This window comes from Mirounga angustirostris, unplaced genomic scaffold, assembly GCF_029215605.1.
Source record: "Mirounga angustirostris isolate CCGP_5_RB_7025 unplaced genomic scaffold, mMirAng1.0.hap1 SCAF_5, whole genome shotgun sequence".
Taxonomy (NCBI): domain Eukaryota; kingdom Metazoa; phylum Chordata; class Mammalia; order Carnivora; family Phocidae; genus Mirounga; species Mirounga angustirostris.
The window spans coordinates 49,792,541-49,811,765 of NW_026991713.1; the positions used below are offsets into that span (position 1 = coordinate 49,792,541).

The following is a 19,225-nucleotide window of genomic DNA, read 5'->3' on the forward strand; positions in this document are numbered from 1 at the left end:
CAAGTTACTTAATCTGTCTTATCAGATATTTATTCTTCTATAAAATAAGGGGATTATAATGACTAATGCTTATATGGCACTTAACACAGAACATAGCACTTAATAATTGTTCAATAGAAATTATTATTTTTACCATTTTTATTAATGAACACTGCCTTAACTGTTTTTTGTTTAATATAGGAAGAAGGCTTAACTAAATATCAGCTAGTAAACCCTTGAACGTATCCCGCTAAGTTTTATGTGTATCAGTTACCTCATTGATAATGGGGCAGGGGATTATAACTATACACTATGAATTGTGCAAAATGGGAACAGGCAATAGATAATCCTGAAGTGAAAACAAATCTTAGATAACTTAAAATAATTATTTTAAACTTTATTTTAGTTTTTATATTTATGTTTTAATTTTTATATTGCTTCATAGTAATCAAAGTTCACTTTTTTTTTAAGATTTTTTATTTTTTTATTAGACAGGGAGAGAGTACAAGCAGGGGGAGCGGCAGGGAGAGGGAGAAGAAAGCTCCCTGCTCAGCAGGGAGCCCTATGTGGGTCTCGATCCCAGGACCCCGGGATCATGACCTGAGCCGACGGCAGACACTTAACCGGCTGAGCCACCCAGGCGCCCCTTGAAGTTCACTTTAAACAAAGCAGTCAAGCCGTGCTTTGAAACCTTGCCTCCATCAGAACTCTTTCTAGATCAGTTTGGAACTTCTGTAGTGGCCAAAGCTCAAACCATTATCTCCCTATTGTAGTGATTAAGTATTTTACCTCCAACGTGTTTCCCACTGATCCCATGAAAAATGAGTATAAAAAATAGATGTGAACAAAGCCAATAACTTGTCTAAGTAGGTAAAAAACCATAGATGGATGGTCACCACTGCAAGAAAATAATCACTGGGTGCTGTCACTTGCAGTGGACAAACAGAGAAATGCTTTCGGTGAGTTAAGTGCCATAAAATAAAGGATGTCCCATGACACCAACAAAGCCAGGAGTCAAAAACTTTCCATTTTAAAAAGAGATTTAACTGAAATAAACCATAATATGGATAATCCACATTGGCTTACATCTTAGGGTTTTTTTTTTAAATCTCCTAAAAAGTCAATTTTATATGTTTCAACCGAATACTTGACTGGGAAGCAATCCAGCCTGGTAGTCAAGAAGAAGGATTCTGGAATCCGAGTGTGAGGCCTGCAATCCCAGACTCTTGGGCAGCTTGCTCACCTTATCCAGGCATCCCTTTCCATGACTGAAGTGGGGAGGTGTGATGACTCTAATACATATCATAGAGACTTACCACAAGTATTAAATGACATTCTACAGACACATATATATGGTACTGAGCACATGTTAGTGGTCAACGACCAGTAAGGTTTTTCTTACGACTAAAATTTTCTTTTTCAAAGTCATCAATATGATAACTAACCTAGTCAGGATATTGATAAGATAACTGGTTTTGTTCCTTTTTCAACAGAGTCATAGATATATGTACATGTGTGCCAATACTTGGCTGCAATTCAAAGATCTCTCTTTTTTTTTAAAAGATTTTATTTTATTTATTTATTTGACAGAGAGAGAATGAGAGAGAGAGCACATGAGAGGGGGGAGGGTCAGAGGGAGAAGCAGACTCCCTTCTGATCAGGGAGCCCGATGCAGGACTCGATCCCGGGACTCCAGGATCATGACCTGAGCCGAAGGCAGTCGCTTAACCAACTGAGCCACCCAGGCGCCCTCAAAGATCTCTTTACTGGTGTGTGTGTAGCCGAACACCAGGTCACTTGGAATTACAAAATCTTAGTGAGATAACAAATGAAAACTCGATCACATTGCAGTGTTCCCTCTTAATCAATAATTTTAGATGGTGCCCTTGGCTTATTTACTACTTGGGTGACCTTGGGTAAGTCAGCTTCTGTGTGCCTCAGTTTCTGCACCTACAAATTGGGAGTCATAACAGTGTCCATCTCAAAGTTGTTGTGTGGCTTAAGTGGGCGAATGCAAGGACTCAACAAAGGACTCTCTGCTACTTTTAGCATCAGTATGAATGTAAACCACTAGATCACAGCGTAGCCAGCAACACAGCATGTGGGGTTTGTTTTCTGGTCCATGACCTCAGGCAGACTCACCAGTGCCGGTTTACCATCATCATTCAACCATCCTACCAAGGAGGATGGAGCTGCCTTACAGACATGTTTTCAGAATTTTAGCATCCTTTAACCATGAGAAATGAACATCCTCAACATGACATTGGTTTCAGATGCTTTTTTAGTTTCACTTCCAAGATTCAGTCATATTTTGGGTCTAATCTTGCTTCTCCTTGCATATGAACATTTTTTTAAAAATATTTATTTGTCAGGGGAAGAGAGAGAGAACACAAGCAGGGGGAGCGGCAGAGGGAGAAGCAGGCTCCCCACTGAGCAGGGAGCCCAATGCAGGACTCGATCCCAGGGTCCGGGGATCATGACCTGAGCTAAAAGCAGACACTTAACCAACTGAGCCACCCAGGTGTCCCACATATGAACATATTTGAATCTGAACAAACTTCCCTGTTCACTGGTAAAATCCAATCCATGTTTCCCAGGTTTTGAGCAAAGGGTTGAATCCAGTAGCACAATAAATGATTACTCTTTGACCTTTGACGATCTCCCACAAAGACCGTTTCTTTTTTTTTTTTAAAGATTTTATTTATTTTTTAGAGAGCGAGCGAGAGAGAAACAGCAGGAGAGGGGAGAGGGTCAGAGGGAGAAGCAGGCTCCCCGCTGAGCCAGGAGCCCGATGCGGGGCTCAATCCCAGGACCCTGGGATCATGACCTGAGCCGAAGGCAGACGCTTAACCATCTGAGCCACCCAGGCGCCCTACAAAGACCGTTTCTAAGAAACGTGGACCTACGCCAAATGGTGTGGAGTCCTAGCTGGTTCTACAAGCTTCTGGGACAGACCACGTGGCCAAAGAAAGACAGTGTACCAGTGGTAGGCAGGCAGCATTGGCTATTGCCTTTCTATCAGTAGCCCTGTTTTAGCCCATTGTTACCTCTAGGTGGGGCTAGAGGCAGCATTGCCAATAGAGACCGCCTGGTTCCATTGGAAAGTTCTTAGTCCATTTCTTTTTTTTTTTTTAAAGATTTTATTTATTTATTTATTTATTAGAGAGCGAGAGAGAAACAGCATGAGAGAGGAGAGGGTCAGAGGGAGAAGCAGGCTCCCTGCTGAGCCGGGAGCCCGATGTGGGACTCGATCCCAGGACCCTGGGATCATGACCTGAACTGAAGGCAGTCGCTTAACCAACTGAGCCACCCAGGCGCCCTCTTAATCCATTTCTGTAAGATAAATTGAAGTTGCTTCATGAATCCCATCTTTAGAGCCCACTCAGTGGAAAGTTAATGCTTAAAATGTAGTTTGCAGTAAGCAAATGTTATAGCTTTTCAATTTGCCTCAAAACTGCCAGGGGTGGTATTGGATTAAATAAAACCAATGGCTTAAGTACTTTAGTTGGATTTGAGATGTGCATTATAAATGCCACTTGTAAATCATTTTCCCAGACTTTCATAGTTCAATTAGTACGTCCATTCTCCGGCCTTTGGTTGTGCCCTGAAGAGACTGTACTTTGGGCAGAAGGAAAAATGTGCTTAGTATTGAGCAACCAAACCCTTTTCTTAGTCCGCGGCTTAATTGTTTCTGAAAATTGTCAATGCCACAGGCAACAATCATGTCGGGGAGCACGATGAGTTTGAATCATGAGGCCCCAACACCTCGCAGTCAGCTGGGGCGACAGGCCAGCTTCCAGGAACGGAGCAGCTCGCGGCCGCATTATAGCCAAACAACTCGGAGCAACACCCTGCCCACAGATGTGGGCAGAAAGTCTGTCACCCTGAGAAAAATGAAACAAGAAATTAAGGAGATCATGTCCCCAACTCCTGTGGAGCTGCACAAGGTCAGGATGCTTTCTTCCCTTTTCTTTGTCCCATTTAGCAGCCATTCTGCCCAGTGTGAGTGCCGGGGTGCGAGCATGGGAATGATGCTCTACCTCGGGCTCAGCCAGGGACGGAAGCCAGAGAGAGCCAAAAGGCACATCATCAGAGACTCGGTTCTCAAAGTGTGATCTTTGGGAGGTTATCCTGTAGAGCAGGGACAATTCGCTTTGGAGCAATGAATTTACTAAAAATGTAGTCATGGCCAAAACCTTCTTACCAAAGTTGGAGGCTTCGGTATCCTGTGGAGTTTAGATGAATTGGTTTGTCATTCCAACCTCTTTGGAAGTGGGAGAAGGATTTCCTAAGGTGTCATACACTCGTAGCTTCACTGAAAAGGAGTTTCAGGTTGAATGTAGGAATGCTTAATCTTTAGTGACAGACTTAGCGGATGGTTATATTACGCAGAAGACATGAAGTTCTCTTCGAGACATAATTTAGAGTCTTGGGTCAGGACAGGGCGACTCCTGGTATGTTCCATCTCGGCCTGTGTTGGTCGCCTCACCTGACTTCATGGAAGAATCTACTGTGCCACACAAAGCTGAGTCTCAGTTGCTGGCAGAGTTTGAACAAGGCAGATGCAAGTGACAGTGTTTGCAGAATCCCGGAGCAAGGAGAGCAGAGGTCAGGGGGCGTCTCTGATTGTCTTCCGCAGAACTAATGCTTTATTTTTAGTTAATACGTAAAGATGTATAGACGGCCATAATCTCACCCCACTTTTCTTAAGAACCAAGACCTTCTCTGTAGTTAATACTCTGTTAACGAGATTTTAGTTATTTGTCTCACCCAGAAAAGCAAGTAAATGTTGGATGGAGAGGAGGTAACAGGCCAGCCACTCCCTTTTTCCTCTGAAGTCTTCAATTTCCCTAAGCACCCTTTAAAAGATATTTTATATCTTTTTGCAGCTATTTATTTTGCAGCTGACAAAGGTTGTGGTGAAAGAGAGACTAGAACGGGAAGTTGAGTTCTCAACCTTGTGTTCCAATCCTGGGGTGACTCTTTTACCACTCATTCATCCCGATGGTGCCCTCAGGTGTCTAAGAATACTGCCCGCCCCCTTCTCAAAAATTCTCCTGCCCAGGCAGAGCGGAGCCTGCTTGATAACCGCCCCCCCCTTCAGCCCCAAAGGGAAAGGATACCAGCAGGTACTGAGTTCCTATTATATGCTATAATCTTTGTATTTTTAGCCCTTGCAATAGCACTTCTTAGCAGATACGTATTAGCCCCGTCTACAGGATAGGGAAATAGCAAGTATAAAATAGAGTCATTTTTCCTTCTAGAGTGAGGTATTTGCCTCAAAGGGAGATTATTGATAATCCGCCAGTACAGAGACCCGTTGGCCCATCCCTCCTGCACTGAAAGCATTTAGCAAAGATAATGATGAGAAATTGGGTGTGCAGATCGTTAGAGCTGAAGCTTAAAAAAAGTGCCTGTGCTGAAAATCGATCTTATTTTTTTAAAAAGGCCTCCTCCGCATGCCAGCACAATGGGTGGCAGCGTGGGGACTGGCTGGAACATCTGTGTGGCAGAGTGTGACCTGGGAGGCCACCGGATCACGCACACGGATGGGCCAAGACCTAAGCCGCGGGATGCTGCTTTTTGCCTTCGCTTCATCTCCCCGCAGTGGTGGCAATAAATGCGTCTTCCATGTAGCTTCTCTTTTCTTCTGAATTGGTCCCAAACAAAATAGGACTCTCAAAAGTAGGGGGTGTCCTGGGCATCCTAAGGCACACAAAAAAAGATCTAGTGAAGTGAAAGGCAGCCAGGGAGTGTGCAGCCTGGCAACATGGGATTCTGGGAGTGGTGTCTGCTCACATCCCGGGTATCTTTTCCTTTGGTAAGTGATTCAGTGCTTCTGTCAGGCCATCCACATGCTGGCTGTTAAATACGTTCTCCAGTGCTGAAGTGCATGAAAGGAAAAGTCACTTGAACTGCCGGCTGTGCCCGTATCCTGCACGTGGGTGACTTTTGAACACTGCAGGATTGCCTGACTCCATGAAAAAAACAACAGTGACTTGTTGATGGAATTGAGTTGTCCTCCCAGTGGGGTGCTACTAGCTTATAGGGTTTTTTTTTTTTTAGCTTATTTTTCCTTTGTAAAAATGAGGGAAAGGCACTCTGGTGGGTGGTGGCATGGAGAAGGGCCAAGGAATTAGAAAAACATTCCTTCTTCAAGTTGAAGATAATCCCAAGCTGGATGCACAGCTTGAGGAGTGGAATGAGGGCTGGTTTTCAGTTCCCTGAGCCCCCTTGGTGGCCATTTCCAAGTGGATCTGGTGGAGGAATTCCCAAGGGGCTGCAAAGACCAGGGTGGAGAGGCCGGATGAAGTCGATAGCATACCAGGCCTGGTGTCATTTTCCGGCTGCCATCTCTCTCATGGCTGTTGGCTACTTGGTGAAATCTGTCTCCTTGAGGGCAGGTGGCAGATCTGGTCATGTCTGAGCCAGCACCTACAAACTCATACTATGCTTCATGAGAAGCTGGATCCAGAGAATGTGAATGAATGGGCAAGTATCCATCCTCATTCCGGGAGAGAAAAAAATAAAAAGCAAAAGCATCTCCATCTCTGGATGACGGGTTACTAACATCATCTTCCAACATGAAGAATACAGTGTGGGCTTATCTTCCAGTATCTTGGGTTTCAGCTTTTTTCCATTGTTTACCCATGACTTTCCATCCAGTCCTCCTTGCCATTCCTTCTCTTTCTTCAGACCTTCAGAAAGTCCCAAGCTCAGGTCAGGATCTATATGGTTTTCTTTCATTTCACATCATCTGCTGTGTCTGAGGCCCTTCCAGGTCTGGGCAAGTCTTCCTTCAAGTTGTCTACATCCACTCCTGAACTCTAAAAGCTAGTTGTCCCTCATGACACTTGGAACAAACATAGAAACACAGCCCCACTTCCTTTTTTGGCTGTGTGGGTGGGAAAGGGAGTTAGAATTGGCAAGATGATTTGATATTTAGTAGGGGATGAGGGGATGGTGGCGGAGGGGGTCACAGGGAAGTGACACTCAGGTCCCCTCTACTGAGTATTTGTTGGCTGAGATGATCTAAAACACATCTTACCTCACAATTCAGGACATGCAAACATCCACACTCATAGATGGAATGAATCTGAAACTTGACTGCATGGTTTATGTCAAACATTTTCTATTTTTAATTTGTTCTTTTTTCAAATACTATCATATTAAGCTGATTTCAAAATTTATTAATGGGTCTCAATCAAAAGTTTGCAGACTACTCCCTTAGTAGTTTGGCATAAAAACCTCCTTTAGGTTTTGCTAACAGAGGTGATTATTCTGTTTCAGTGAAATCATTGGCAGCAGCTGGGTGGCAGGGGAAAAAGGAAATGAGGTTGCATCTTTGGCCCTGCAGGTTCTGGGTTTTATCTTTCAAATGAATTCTGGTTTGTACTATAGCTTATCACAGATTCTCTCTCTTTACAGATAAGGAGTGTGATCTTAGCTATAGTTCATTGATAACACTTTCTTTCCCTTCTGCTGCTTAAATATCCTTTATGTCCACTTGATCTACTTCTGAGATGAAGTCTAGCTTCACTTCTTTGCATACTTTAAAGCAAAAAGATTTCTTTTTCTGTAGAGTAGAAAGTTTCCCCACATTCAGAACACTTGGACATTTCCTTTTGCCCTGTCATTTGTGTTTTTAAATAAAATTATATTCCTTAACTGTATCCAGCTATTTGTATTTATCATTTTACAGAAAGGCTTTAAAATTCCTTGTTCAGCATCTCTGTTTATTTATGGCTGCTGGTGGCATGACCCTGGGACATTGAAGTCATCTATTAGGACCCCCTTTATTTCTCATAGCAGCTTTGGCTACTCTCAACTTTTTCCCCAGCCAAGTTCACCTTGCATTTTCAATGTATCTGAATGCTTTGAGAAGGGAGCTTTGTTTTTCTTGATATGAGAAAGTTGCTCTTGTCCTTGTAAGGAGTGTTACTTTCAATGCCTAATGGAAGCTTCTTTTGCAATATTCTCCCCAAGTCAGGAAGAGAGGCTCAGCCCTAGGAGGAAATATGAACTAGAAGAACGTATCTTATTCAGACACATGCGTCTTTCTTCACCAGACATTTGGAGTTGGTACTCAAGATCAAACGAGTCCTCATGGCAGGCCTCGACCTTCTCCAAATAGCTGGTGTCGAATTGTCTTACTGTGGAAGTCCCAAGAAGCTAAAAATGACAAACTGAATATAAGCACCTTCTGCTCTTGCCTACCCTTCATTGCTAGCCCCAGTTTCTCTTCCTCCAGGCAAGGAGGGGTAAATTAGAAAGAACACAGACTTTGTCGTCAGGCAGACCGAGGTCTGGTCACAGTCTGACAGGCATCAGCCACGTCCCTTTTCGGAACCTTGGTTTTCTCCTTTAGCAAAGGAGGGGGCAGGACCCTGCTCGGGAGAGGAGCCTCAACAAATAGCATTTCCCCTGGGGAAGTCACCGTCCTTCAGAGTCTTGCCTCAGCCAAGCAGTGTCAGAAACCCAGAACATGAGGTCTCCACGGCCTCCCAGCCTAAAAAGCAGATTCAGCCTCAGAGCCCCTGAGATGGAGAAGTAAACCGGACTAAGAATCTGTGTACAGACAGATGGATGCGTGCCCAGTTACCAGTCACTGCCGCAGTCTGATGGGCATATGCTCTCCCTGTAGAACCGGGGCCAGCTGATCATCAGAAGGTTGTTGGGGGAACGTGGAATTGTGGAATAAGGGTTGGAGTCTGCATGTATGTTTTAAATGAGTAAACTGGATCGTTCCCTCAGCTTCCTTTGTCTGTGATTCTGTGAAAACAAACTTTTCAAAATGTAAAAGATATAATTCTTTTTTTAAAGATTTATTTATTTATTTGAGAGGGGGGAAGGACAGAGGAAGAGAATCTTAAGCAGACTTCCTGCTGAGCCTGGGGCCTGTCACAGGGCTAGATCTCACCACCCTGAAATCATGACCTGAGCCGAAATCAGGAGTTGGTCACTTCACCGACTGAGCCACCCAGGCACCCCGATATAATTCTTATAAAAATGACTGGCTTGTGTCTAAAATTTTCATATGCTTGTTTAACCCTATGAAGGGTAAGGACAATGGGATGATAAAGCTTGTTCAAAGGGGTGATAAGTCTCAGTCAGTGAGGGGGAGAAAAAGCAAGAATGCTAGAATAAGATTTCCAAGTTAGGATTAAAGCTGCCTAGTGACTTATAGGGAAATAAAAGCCAAGCCTTTGAGGTCATCTTTTCATTGCAACTCTCCCTGGCCGAGCTCAGTCTGCATCTTACTACTTTTCAGCAAGTGGCCATCTGCCTTTGCAGGGTCCGAGCTCTGAGCACTAGAAAGGTAAGTCCCAACAAAGTTGCAGCCCCCCAGGCTCAGATGACCCTCAGGCAGTGTCAGGGCTCCAGTGTGCCTTACTTCTTAGTTTTTGATCTTCATCTTGTCCCTTGGTTGAGGATCCACCACCACGCCTCTTCAGAGATGTTAATAGCTTCCCTTAAGTCTAGCTCTGGCCGGGGATCATTCATCTCTTCCTGATGTTTTTATGTCTCTCTGTGGTGATCAAATGTTCATTTATAGGTTGTAAGATATTGTATTATCTATAGGATGTTCACTTACAAGTGGCGTGCTTTCTGAGGGTCACTCTGTTCCCCTGGTCCTTGGAGAGTAGCCTGCCAGCCCTCTTCCTTCCCCACTGCTCTGTCCTCTTACCTCGCTGGCTGTTGTAAGGATTACGTTGATAATGGTCTTGCCCAGGGCTTGTCTCTTTCTTTCCCTTAGATAGACACAGAGCTCTCTCCTTGTTCTGAGGATCTTTGGAGTGTCTGACCACAGCAACACCTGGAATGAGGAAATAAAATTGAGACCGTCAGCAATCAGTGCAGCAGGGGTTTGGTCCATTGTATGTAACTTGTCATCCTTCCTGAATGGCAACAAGCCTGGCCCTGAATTCCCACAGGCCAGGGCGTGAGCGGAGGGCATGCCTCCCACCCAGCAAGGCAGGTGGCCCCTGGAGCGAGGAGGCCCACAGACCTGAGGAGACTGGAGGTCAGTAGGGTCAGAGGGAATTGGGAAGCGTCAAGAACTGGAGGAGAGCCAGGCCAGGGCAGACCTGGGAGACTGAAGGCAGGAGCAGGAGCAGAGCGAGCAGGTGCTGAGTACCAGTGGGCAGCCCTGAGAAAGACCCTGGAACAGAGACTCTGCCAGCCGACTAGCTTGGCAGTGGCTGCGACAAGGGGAAGGGCCGGGGGCAGGGTTGCCGGGTGAACTGGGGAGAGAGACCCTGGGCCCTGAGGCCTCGACTCAGTTTATCCCAAAGATGTTGCCAAAGGTTCTTGGTCTCCTTATGAAAGAATTCAAGGATAGACACACATCATGGTGGGCAAGTGACACAAACACTAAACTGTATTAAAGTCAAAGTATACTCTGGAGATGTGAGATTGGGCAAGCTCAAGGGGGTGGGGAGAGAGAGAGAGAGAGAGAGCACTGCACACCCTGGAGTCTGGGTTTCTGTCTTTTATTGACAGTTGTTAACAAGGAGCGAAACATTCATTACTTGGGGTGGAGATGCAGAGTTTCATGTGTTTCCTTCCTTCCTTGGTCAGGGGTTTCCTGTCATGGCATCCGCCATCTTGGGCTTGTCCGGTTTGGTCCAGCTTCTTGTGGAGTGTTGCCAAGACAGGCCTCTGACTTTCCTGATAGCTGTCTGTGACTTCCTCGGTGCTGGCCTCCAGGCATCCTGTTAGAACCCGGCTAACTGCCTTCTCTGGCCGCAGAGCTGGCAATAACTAGGTGACCAAGGTGCCCATGGCTTGGTCTGATCTCCTGGAGAATCTGGAGACTGATCTAGCTCTTTCCTCTTTGATGTGTTGTGAAAGGAGAGAGGTGCAGTTGCTCCAACATGATTTGGGGAAGCAGCACATATATCCACCTCAGATTTTAGAACTGGGACGCTCCCTTGCTTAGGACTCAGCTCTCCAAGGGCCAAGTCAGCCCTGACTTGCTCCTACTTAGAGCCAGAATCCAGGCTGCTGACTCTGTCCTTGTCGAGCCCCTACTTTTCAAGCCCGTGGTGCCACACGCTTGCCCGGAAGCAGCAGGGCGCAGTGTCGGGAGCAACTGTCCCTTTCTCCCCTCGCCAACGAGGCTCCCCAGACAGGCGGGCAGCAGCTGCCTTTCCTGACCCAGTTTGTCTTGAAGCCCAATTTGAGTGGCATAAACTGAAATCACTTCCTCTTGGGCTGGAAGAATGCAGCTGGGAAGGCCATGCCTTTTCTTTTTTCTTCCAGCCCCACAAGGAGTATAGGGTTATCCTCAAAGCCAACGTTACTTGAATTATCAAGGTTAAAGGAGGAGTGCTACCCCAGTGGTATTTGTAAGAATGAATCCAAGTGCCTGGTGATTTCTGGGGAAACTAGCACCATCTCGGAGAAATAGGTGTTGGTTTGGCCCTTAAGGCCATCAGGCCAGGGCCTGAACTGATAGGAAGGCTGACAGGGCTTAGAAATGGCTTCTGGGATAGCCATCACTTGCTGTGACTTGCTCAAGATAGTAGACACAATTGCCTTTAAAATCCAAAGGGGGAGAATTGCTTCTGGCTGCTTAAAGATTTTCACATGTGTCAAAACTGAAAACAGAAACATTAGGTTTCTAATCTTTGCCTTGAGGACATTGTTCAGACATGTGAATAGACTTGCTTAGAAATATAAAACAAGGCACAACTTGAATTGTGGGGCCTCCTGTTAAAGCTTCTGTTCCCAGGAGGGTTAGAAGCAATTGCAGTATGTGCTGGAGAATAGTTAAAATTGAACTGAGCCTTGTAGAACCGTATTCTTGCCCAGAGTTATGTTTCAAGAGGCTCACTGGCCCTTTTTAGAACAGAAAAGTCTAGCCTTGGGTTCATAGTCCAGGTTCCCTGGCTGCATCCTTTGGTTAGCACAGATTAGAGACCCCACATGAAAAATCTTGATTCACATGAGCCAGAGTGGACCACGAAGAGCTCTAGGAGCAGGAGTTTATGCAGATGTCCATGGAAAACCACAAAGGGGCTCGGATCAGAATAAATACAGCAGACATGATAAATTATTCATCTTAACCTGTTGGGCAGTTGGGAATGGATAAAGACTGCCTGACCAGCTAAGAGATTATATGTCCAGAAAAAAAAAAAAAATCATGATTTAGTGGAAGGAACACAGTAAATGAGGTCAGATATTCAAGCACTGCCTCCTAGAGCTTATACCTTCCAACTAGACAAGTATGTCCATCAACTTCTTTAAAGAGACATGTTCTCATTAGCAGGAAGGGAATAATTCTGCTGCACAGAGCTGCTAAGAGTTCAAAAGCAATCATATGTAGGAAAGTGCCTGGGTAAGGAATTCATCTGTGGCTTAAAAAAAAAAAAATGTGACTTAAACCTTGGACTCCTTCGAATTCTCTTTGGACAGGAAATAAATCAGAAGTAACTACCACCGATCTCCATGCAAGCAGGAGGACAGCGACGACATGGTACAATTCACTGTTGTGGCCATGAGAGCAGGCAGCTGTACACCCCATTTTTGTGAATTATTGATTCCTGGCATCTTATCTTTTGTGTCACTTTAAAATAATTTCTTTTTTGTTATTGGCTCTCCCCAGGAGACCCATAGAGTTGGCTATTAAAATTCAGTTTCCTCTAACCTTAGGAAGTCTTTCCAGAGAAACAGATGCGTCTCAAATGTAAACCACTGATTCGCCTCTCATCTTGAAGACTGCCATCCAGTCTATGGCTCTGAAACACCACTCCTCTTGGCCAGCAACTCTGACCTTAAATGAGCTAATCTGTTCACCTGCTCCGGCCGACATCCAACTCGAACATTTTGGTTACTATGTCACCCCTGCTGGTGTTGGCGTCATTTGGTGTCCCTCCCGAGTTCTGGCTATGGAGCTGACATCCAAGAATCAAAGGCCAATTGAGCAATGAAGAACTTCACTGTTATTCTAGGCCCACACCCAATGTTCCCCCCCCCGCCCCCCCATGCAAGGATACTGCTTCACTGTGTCAGAAAACCTGTCTTAGATCGAAGACAGAAGCAGGCTTCTTCATGTCCATTGCAAGCCATAGGCCTTGCGACCCTCACGTTCGGGAGCACTGAAGGAGCGCGGCTGGGGCTGCGCAGCAGATGCCAGTCGGCTTACCCATCCAGCCATTAGCACAGGGTCTCTAGGACCTTCCCCCATACCTAGCTGCAAGTGGAACAGAGAGAAGTAGGAGGCACCACCCTCCAGGAGCGGTGACATCCCCGCCCCAGGTGGGCTCCTTGTCACATGGTGAGAACACGACTAGAAACAAAGATGCAAAGGAGGCAGGAGGACAAGAAATCCCACAGAGAAGGCGCAAAGCCAAAGAGGGGCACAGAAGGAGCGACCTTGAGCACAGAGACTTCATCTACTAGTAACGAGCGCCCCCAAATGGCAGGCTATCACCAATCCCGTTAGCTCTTTGCTTCCTCCTCCTCCTCCTCCTCCTCCTCCTCCTCCCTCCTTCTCCAATTTGGCCTTCCCTCCCCATTCCTCTCTTCCTTCCTTTGAGAAAGGAGCATGAGGATGGGAGGAAAGGGACTAGAGTATAACCAAAAATGTTTCCTCCAATGAAGGGACCTTGGAGGAGTGGCTGCTTCCAGCTTGGAAGCAGGAAATATTCATGATGAGTCATGATACCTTGAGCCAGAAAGCAAAGAGGCTGTCAAAACAAATGAGTCCTATCAAAAGGACACATAGGTTAACATGAAAGATCCCCCCATGACCAAAGATGAGAAAATTTGAGCACCCAAAAGAATAATGATGGAATTACTTGAAATACAACATCTGTATGTAAACCCACATGTTCATAGTGATACTTTACTTTACAAAAGTCATCCCCCCCCCACAAAAATGTCTTTGGGGCGCCATTAGAAGTGTCTAGTGCACTAACACCCTGTACTAAAAACGAAGGGAAAGAATTAGCCTTCGTTCTGCCTTTCTGGCAGATCAACGTGCACATCAAAGTAACCAAACAGCACTGTTTGAAGAAAGGAGAGTTCTTCTTTACGGAAGTATTCTAGCTAACAAATGTGGAAGGTAGTATAGGATTAGAAAAAGACTATCACTCTGCAGCCCCTAATGAAATTATTCAGACAGTGGTCATCAGTGGTCAAAAACATTTAGATAAGAGGTTGATGGGGAACCTTACAATGAAGGCATTAAGCTGTCTTCCCCTGGACCCACCCAGAGTGGGACGACTAGACACTGAGTGATGTGATGTCGTAGGAAGCACCCTGTGGCACCTGTGATCCATTCACACCCCTCCCCACAAAGCTGACCCTGACTCCAGGCAAGGACCCCGGGTAACTTCCATGTAGAGGGACGCAAGGACTAGACGAACGCAGTGCGGGACAAATACAGTTCCCGCAATAAGGCAGGAGCATGGGGCCATGCTCTAGACAAGAAGACAAGTAGAAACCCCACACTCACATGTCAACCTTGTTGGGATCCTGATCTGAAAAAACCAATTCTAAAACCCACTTTTGAGACAATCAGGGACATTTTGTTATGGACTAGGTATTGGAGGATATCAGGGCATCAGGGTGAATTTGTGAATGAATTCATGACTTTGAGGTATGTAAAAAGAGTGATTTTTCTTTTTTAGAGGTTCATCCTGAATCTCTTAAAGGAGTATGTAGGAGTAAATTACTTAAGGACTGGCATTTGCCTTAAAATAATCCCCCAAAGGAGAAGAAAGAAGGGGACAGAGCCTGTGGGGCAAGCTCTTAATGGTTGTTGGATCTGGGTGATGAGCATATGGGGATTCATTGTTTGTTCTAGCCTCTCTACTCTTGAATACGTTTGAGTTTTTTCATTAAAAAATAGCTTTCTCCTAACTAAACTTGTGGTAATGATTTTGCAATATATATATATATGTCGAGTCATGATGCAGTCTACCTTAAGCTTATACAGAGCTGTATGTCAATTATATCTCAACAAAAGTGGAAATTTAAAAAAAAATTTTTTAATTAGCTCTCTCCAATAACCACCCGTGTCACCTTAGGAAAGGGGCAGGACTCTTCCTGTCCTATGGCCTGAGGCCAAATCATAGTTATAGAGGGACCTCAAAATTCTTCTCTGTAATGAGTGCTCATTAAGCAACCACCTGCTAGGTAAAGAGAAAGTTTGCCGTGGGAATATCTGAGCTCCACAGTCACTACCACTTGGGTTTGAACCACTTTGAAACTTCTCTGTGGACAAGTTTCTAACCCTCCATGAGCTTTCATGTCCCTGTCTGTATGATCTGCTCCACAGACTTGATAGAGTCAGTAACATCCTGTTGCTTTTTAATCTACTCCCTCAAGACCCACAGGCTTTAATCACCTATTGGCAAGAAGTCCAGTATTTCCTGCTGGAGGACCCTCCTTCCCACCTCCCTCCCTGTCCAAGAATGGAGCTTCCTCAGCCCTTAGGCAGAGCCAGCCTGGCGGCGACGTCGCACGTTATCTCACCTCTGATGGCCACACGGTGGCGCCATTGGAGCTTCGTGTGCCCCGGGCCCCAGCCATCTCCCGCTACCCTGCAGCTGCACCTTGCAAATTCCCAGCAGAGCCCTGGGGGGCGACAGGATGGGGCACAGCTTGAATTAAATCTCTCTTAGTTCTCACTCACAGCGCATCTTGGCCAGTTCTGACTGGAAACAAACTGAGAGTTGCTGGAGGGGAGGTGGGGAGGAGGATGGGGTAACTGGGTGACGGGCATTAAGGAGGGCACGTGATGTAATGAGCACTGGGTGTTGTATGCAACTGATGAATCACTAAACTCCACCTCTGAAACTAATTTAAAAAAAAAATCAGCTCTGTCAAATAAAAAAAAAAAAACCTAGTCATTTCATTATTCGACAAATACTAACCCTACTATGTGGCAGACACCGTTTTAGGGGTTCAGGATATCAGTGAACTAAACAAAGATTCTTTCCCCACCTCAAGGAGCTTGGGAGCTGGGTGCATCTTCCATCTACTCTCTAAGGCCATCTGAGCCTAGATCACCAGTAAAGACTCCTCCTCACCTCCTGAGGAGTTTTGGTCTGGAAGGAACTCTCTCATGCAGTTTAACCTACTTCTCTCCCCGTGCATTATCAGGGTGCATGTGGGATGGGGGGCTGGGTTTTACTAAGCGACACACGCACATGCAGACCCACCCGCGCGCGCACACACATTGACATACACACAATGACAGAATGAGCCTGCAAAGAGTATCATCCCATTAAACTTTAATTCCCTCGATTCTTTTCAGAGCATGTAATAGCCCCCTTGTATGCAGAAGACCACACAGAGCAATTGCACCGTGCACGGGGATCCCCAGGGATCTGCAGGTGCCAAATCAATCAGTCTGGGCAAGGTCTGAGATTCGACATTTTAACATGTTCCTGAGAAATGGTGATGCTTCTGGTCAGGACCTCACTTTAACTGGCAAGGCACATTTTTTTTCCTCTTAAAAAGCAAAGTTGCAACAAAATTCTGGCCCCTTCTAGGGCACTTGTAGGAAAGAGGCAGGTAGCGGTAGAATATTTATATATCTTACTTCATAGGATCTAGGGTGCCATGGATTATGAAACACACCTGATTTCAGAAATTTTGAAATATGAAAAAATAAAGCATATCTTACAACCTATGAAATAAGGCATTTTGAGTGGCAGTAGTATATAATGGTTAAGTGTTTAGTGTCTGGAATCAGACAGACAGGGTTCCACTATTCATTACCTTTGTGACCTTGGGCGAATGACCCAACCTCTATAAAATTGAATTTCCTCACCTTTCATATGGCAATAACCATGAGGGCTGCCTGGTGAATAGTACAGACTCGGCCAGCTTGATATTTTAACTCTCAGCCTAGTAAAATAAAAACCACAAACACCACTTTTTTGTAGTTCCTTCAATATTCCCTCTTTCTCTGAAATAAAATAACTGGGTATAAAAAATAGACCTGTTTTATCTTGACCTTTTGCCCTCTGTAGCCCTGAAGTCTTTACTATTTTACAAGAACATATTCATGTATTTGTGTGAAAATAAAATCTTTTTTAAAAACAATTAGTGTAAAACAATATATCAGCCCAGATCAGTGCTTGAAGAGTGCATCAGCTTATACAGAGGGCATCGGGCAAAACTTAGTGATTGTCAGTGACCAGCTTAAAACATTAAACGAGGACCAAGTGCTGAGTATGCCACCTGGCCGGGGCCAGGACAGCGGGTGCTCAGTAAATGTTACACATAAATGTGTTTGCCTCTGGAAGGCAGCCTTTTCTTGCGCGCTTACTGCTGTTCCCCAGCACCCAGAACCATGCTCAGGACAGGGTCGGGACTCGGTACACAGTTGGTGAATGTATGCATGATTGGCTGAATGTCTGAACCTCAGACTAACTCTTGCAGGTGGTCAGATTGGAGGCATGAGGTTCGGGGGAAGCTTTGCCTGGCGGGTGGCCGTAGGAGCGGAGGGAACCAGTGAGGCCCGTAGCCGAGAAGGGTGAAGAAGGACTTGAGTTGCTAAACCAAAGCATGGTTGCTATTCACGCTGGACCCCAGAGCAAGGTGTTGGTTACAAGAACACTTTCAGGTTTTTTAACTCCGTTTGCTGTCAGTACTAACATTCTGATCGGGATACCATAGCAAATAAAATGACGGACTCCAGGCTGGCAGTTGCTCAGAGGAGGATGATATGCTGAGCACTGTACCCAGCGCAGCATCAGGCACGGTGGGCAGGAAGGAAAGGCCTTTGGCTTCGTCCTGATACCCAGCAGGTGCAACGGGCTGCCTCCCTTCTCTAGCAGTTGGCCTTCTCCTTCCTTTTCAGTTCTGGGCAGGACTTTGCAAATTCCAAGGCTGTTTTCAGAGAAGGGGAAAAAGCTGCAGGAGCGTGGGGAGCTGCCTAATATATTACAAATCTATTATGTTACTGAGTAAATAAATTTGAAAAGATTGTTGGACAAGAAGTTTCACACACAAAAGTCCGCAGCCAAGCTGAATGCGTCCTTCACATTCTCTCACTTTCCAGGTGACCTTGTACAAGAGCTCTGATATGGAAGACTTTGGGTTCAGTGTAGCAGATGGCTTGCTGGAGAAAGGAGTGTATGTTAAAAATATTCGCCCAGCTGGGCCAGGAGATCTCGGTGGCTTAAAGCCCTATGATAGACTCTTACAGGTAAGACCGCAGGTGACATTTTGATTGATTTCACTTCTCAATGTCTTACTCGATCAATGCCTACCCATCTTTCTTTGCCTCAAGACGAGATTAGGGGCCCCTCCTATATGGGATAGAAACTTTTTCCTTGGGTAGAATTTACCAGTTATTGAAATTGTCTGGTTCCCTGTATATATTCCCCAACAGATTATAAACGTCTTGAGAACAGTGCTGGCACCTTATGCTCCCATTTCCCCTTATACAGTACTTGATATCTCAGTATCTCACACAATTGTCTGAAAGCGAAAAGCCAAACCTTGTTTAGCGAAGGGAATGCGATCGTGGTCAGGAATAGTTTCAGTGAGCCCAGCCAATTCCTGATTTTACATACAGTTTTTAGGAATAGCATTTTGTAGGAAAAAGAGAGGGTTGACATCAGTCTTGAGAGTGTGTTTAGCTGGAATGAGTCTGATGTTCAGAGCATGAGGCTGTACATGAAGTGACACGCCTTCACCAAGGCACGTTCTCATTGATCAATTAAGTAGTTTTAAAACAAATTCTGGTGATCATTTTTACTATGGCAGAACAGTTGGTCTTGGCACTATGGGATGCTTTCATTTTTCGTAGAGACTCTAATATTTGCTGAATTAATAACTATGGTTACTTAACCTTTATGTGGCTCTTCCTCATCTCTAAATTGGGACTGTGCTGTCCCTGCTTCCACAGATGTTGAGGCTATAAAAAGTAGACTGGATTCAGACTCGAGGGCCTTGAATGCTATGAGAAAGCTCTTGGACTTTACTCTCAGGTATATCAATTTCTTAAGCAGAATAAGGACATCATTTGTAATTTAGAGAGACGATAGAATAATACTACAGGTGGATTGGAGTAAAATGGGAAAGAGGGAGACGCCAGGGAAGGAGACCAGATGTCTGTGTCAGACCTGAGTCCTTTTTCCTTCAGTGCTTCCTGGCAGAGCAGTCTGTGAGGCAAGGGCAGTTTGGATCCATTGCTCAGATGTTGGAGCCAGATTTAGGAGATTTAGGACACTGAAAGGCATGCGTTTGGATAAAGTCACCTGTGGTGCGCTTATAG

The 19,225-nt window shown here is 45.3% G+C and overlaps 1 protein-coding gene across 10 annotated transcripts in view; it reads left to right on the top strand.

Annotated features, from left to right (window-relative positions):
* GRIP1 (glutamate receptor interacting protein 1) overlaps positions 1–19,225 on the top strand; it is a 661,409-nt gene that overhangs the window by 639,595 nt on the left and 2,589 nt on the right. For 9 of the 10 annotated variants that reach the window (XM_064590931.1, XM_064590925.1, XM_064590927.1 and 6 more), the window contains 2 exons: positions 3,693–3,926; positions 18,005–18,151. In XM_064590931.1, the coding sequence (XP_064447001.1) occupies positions 3,693–3,926; positions 18,005–18,151 (381 nt within the window). Of the gene's footprint in view, positions 1–3,692; positions 3,927–12,636; positions 13,472–18,004; positions 18,152–19,225 lie in introns of those variants that run through there. The other variant, XM_064590934.1, reaches the window with a different exon arrangement.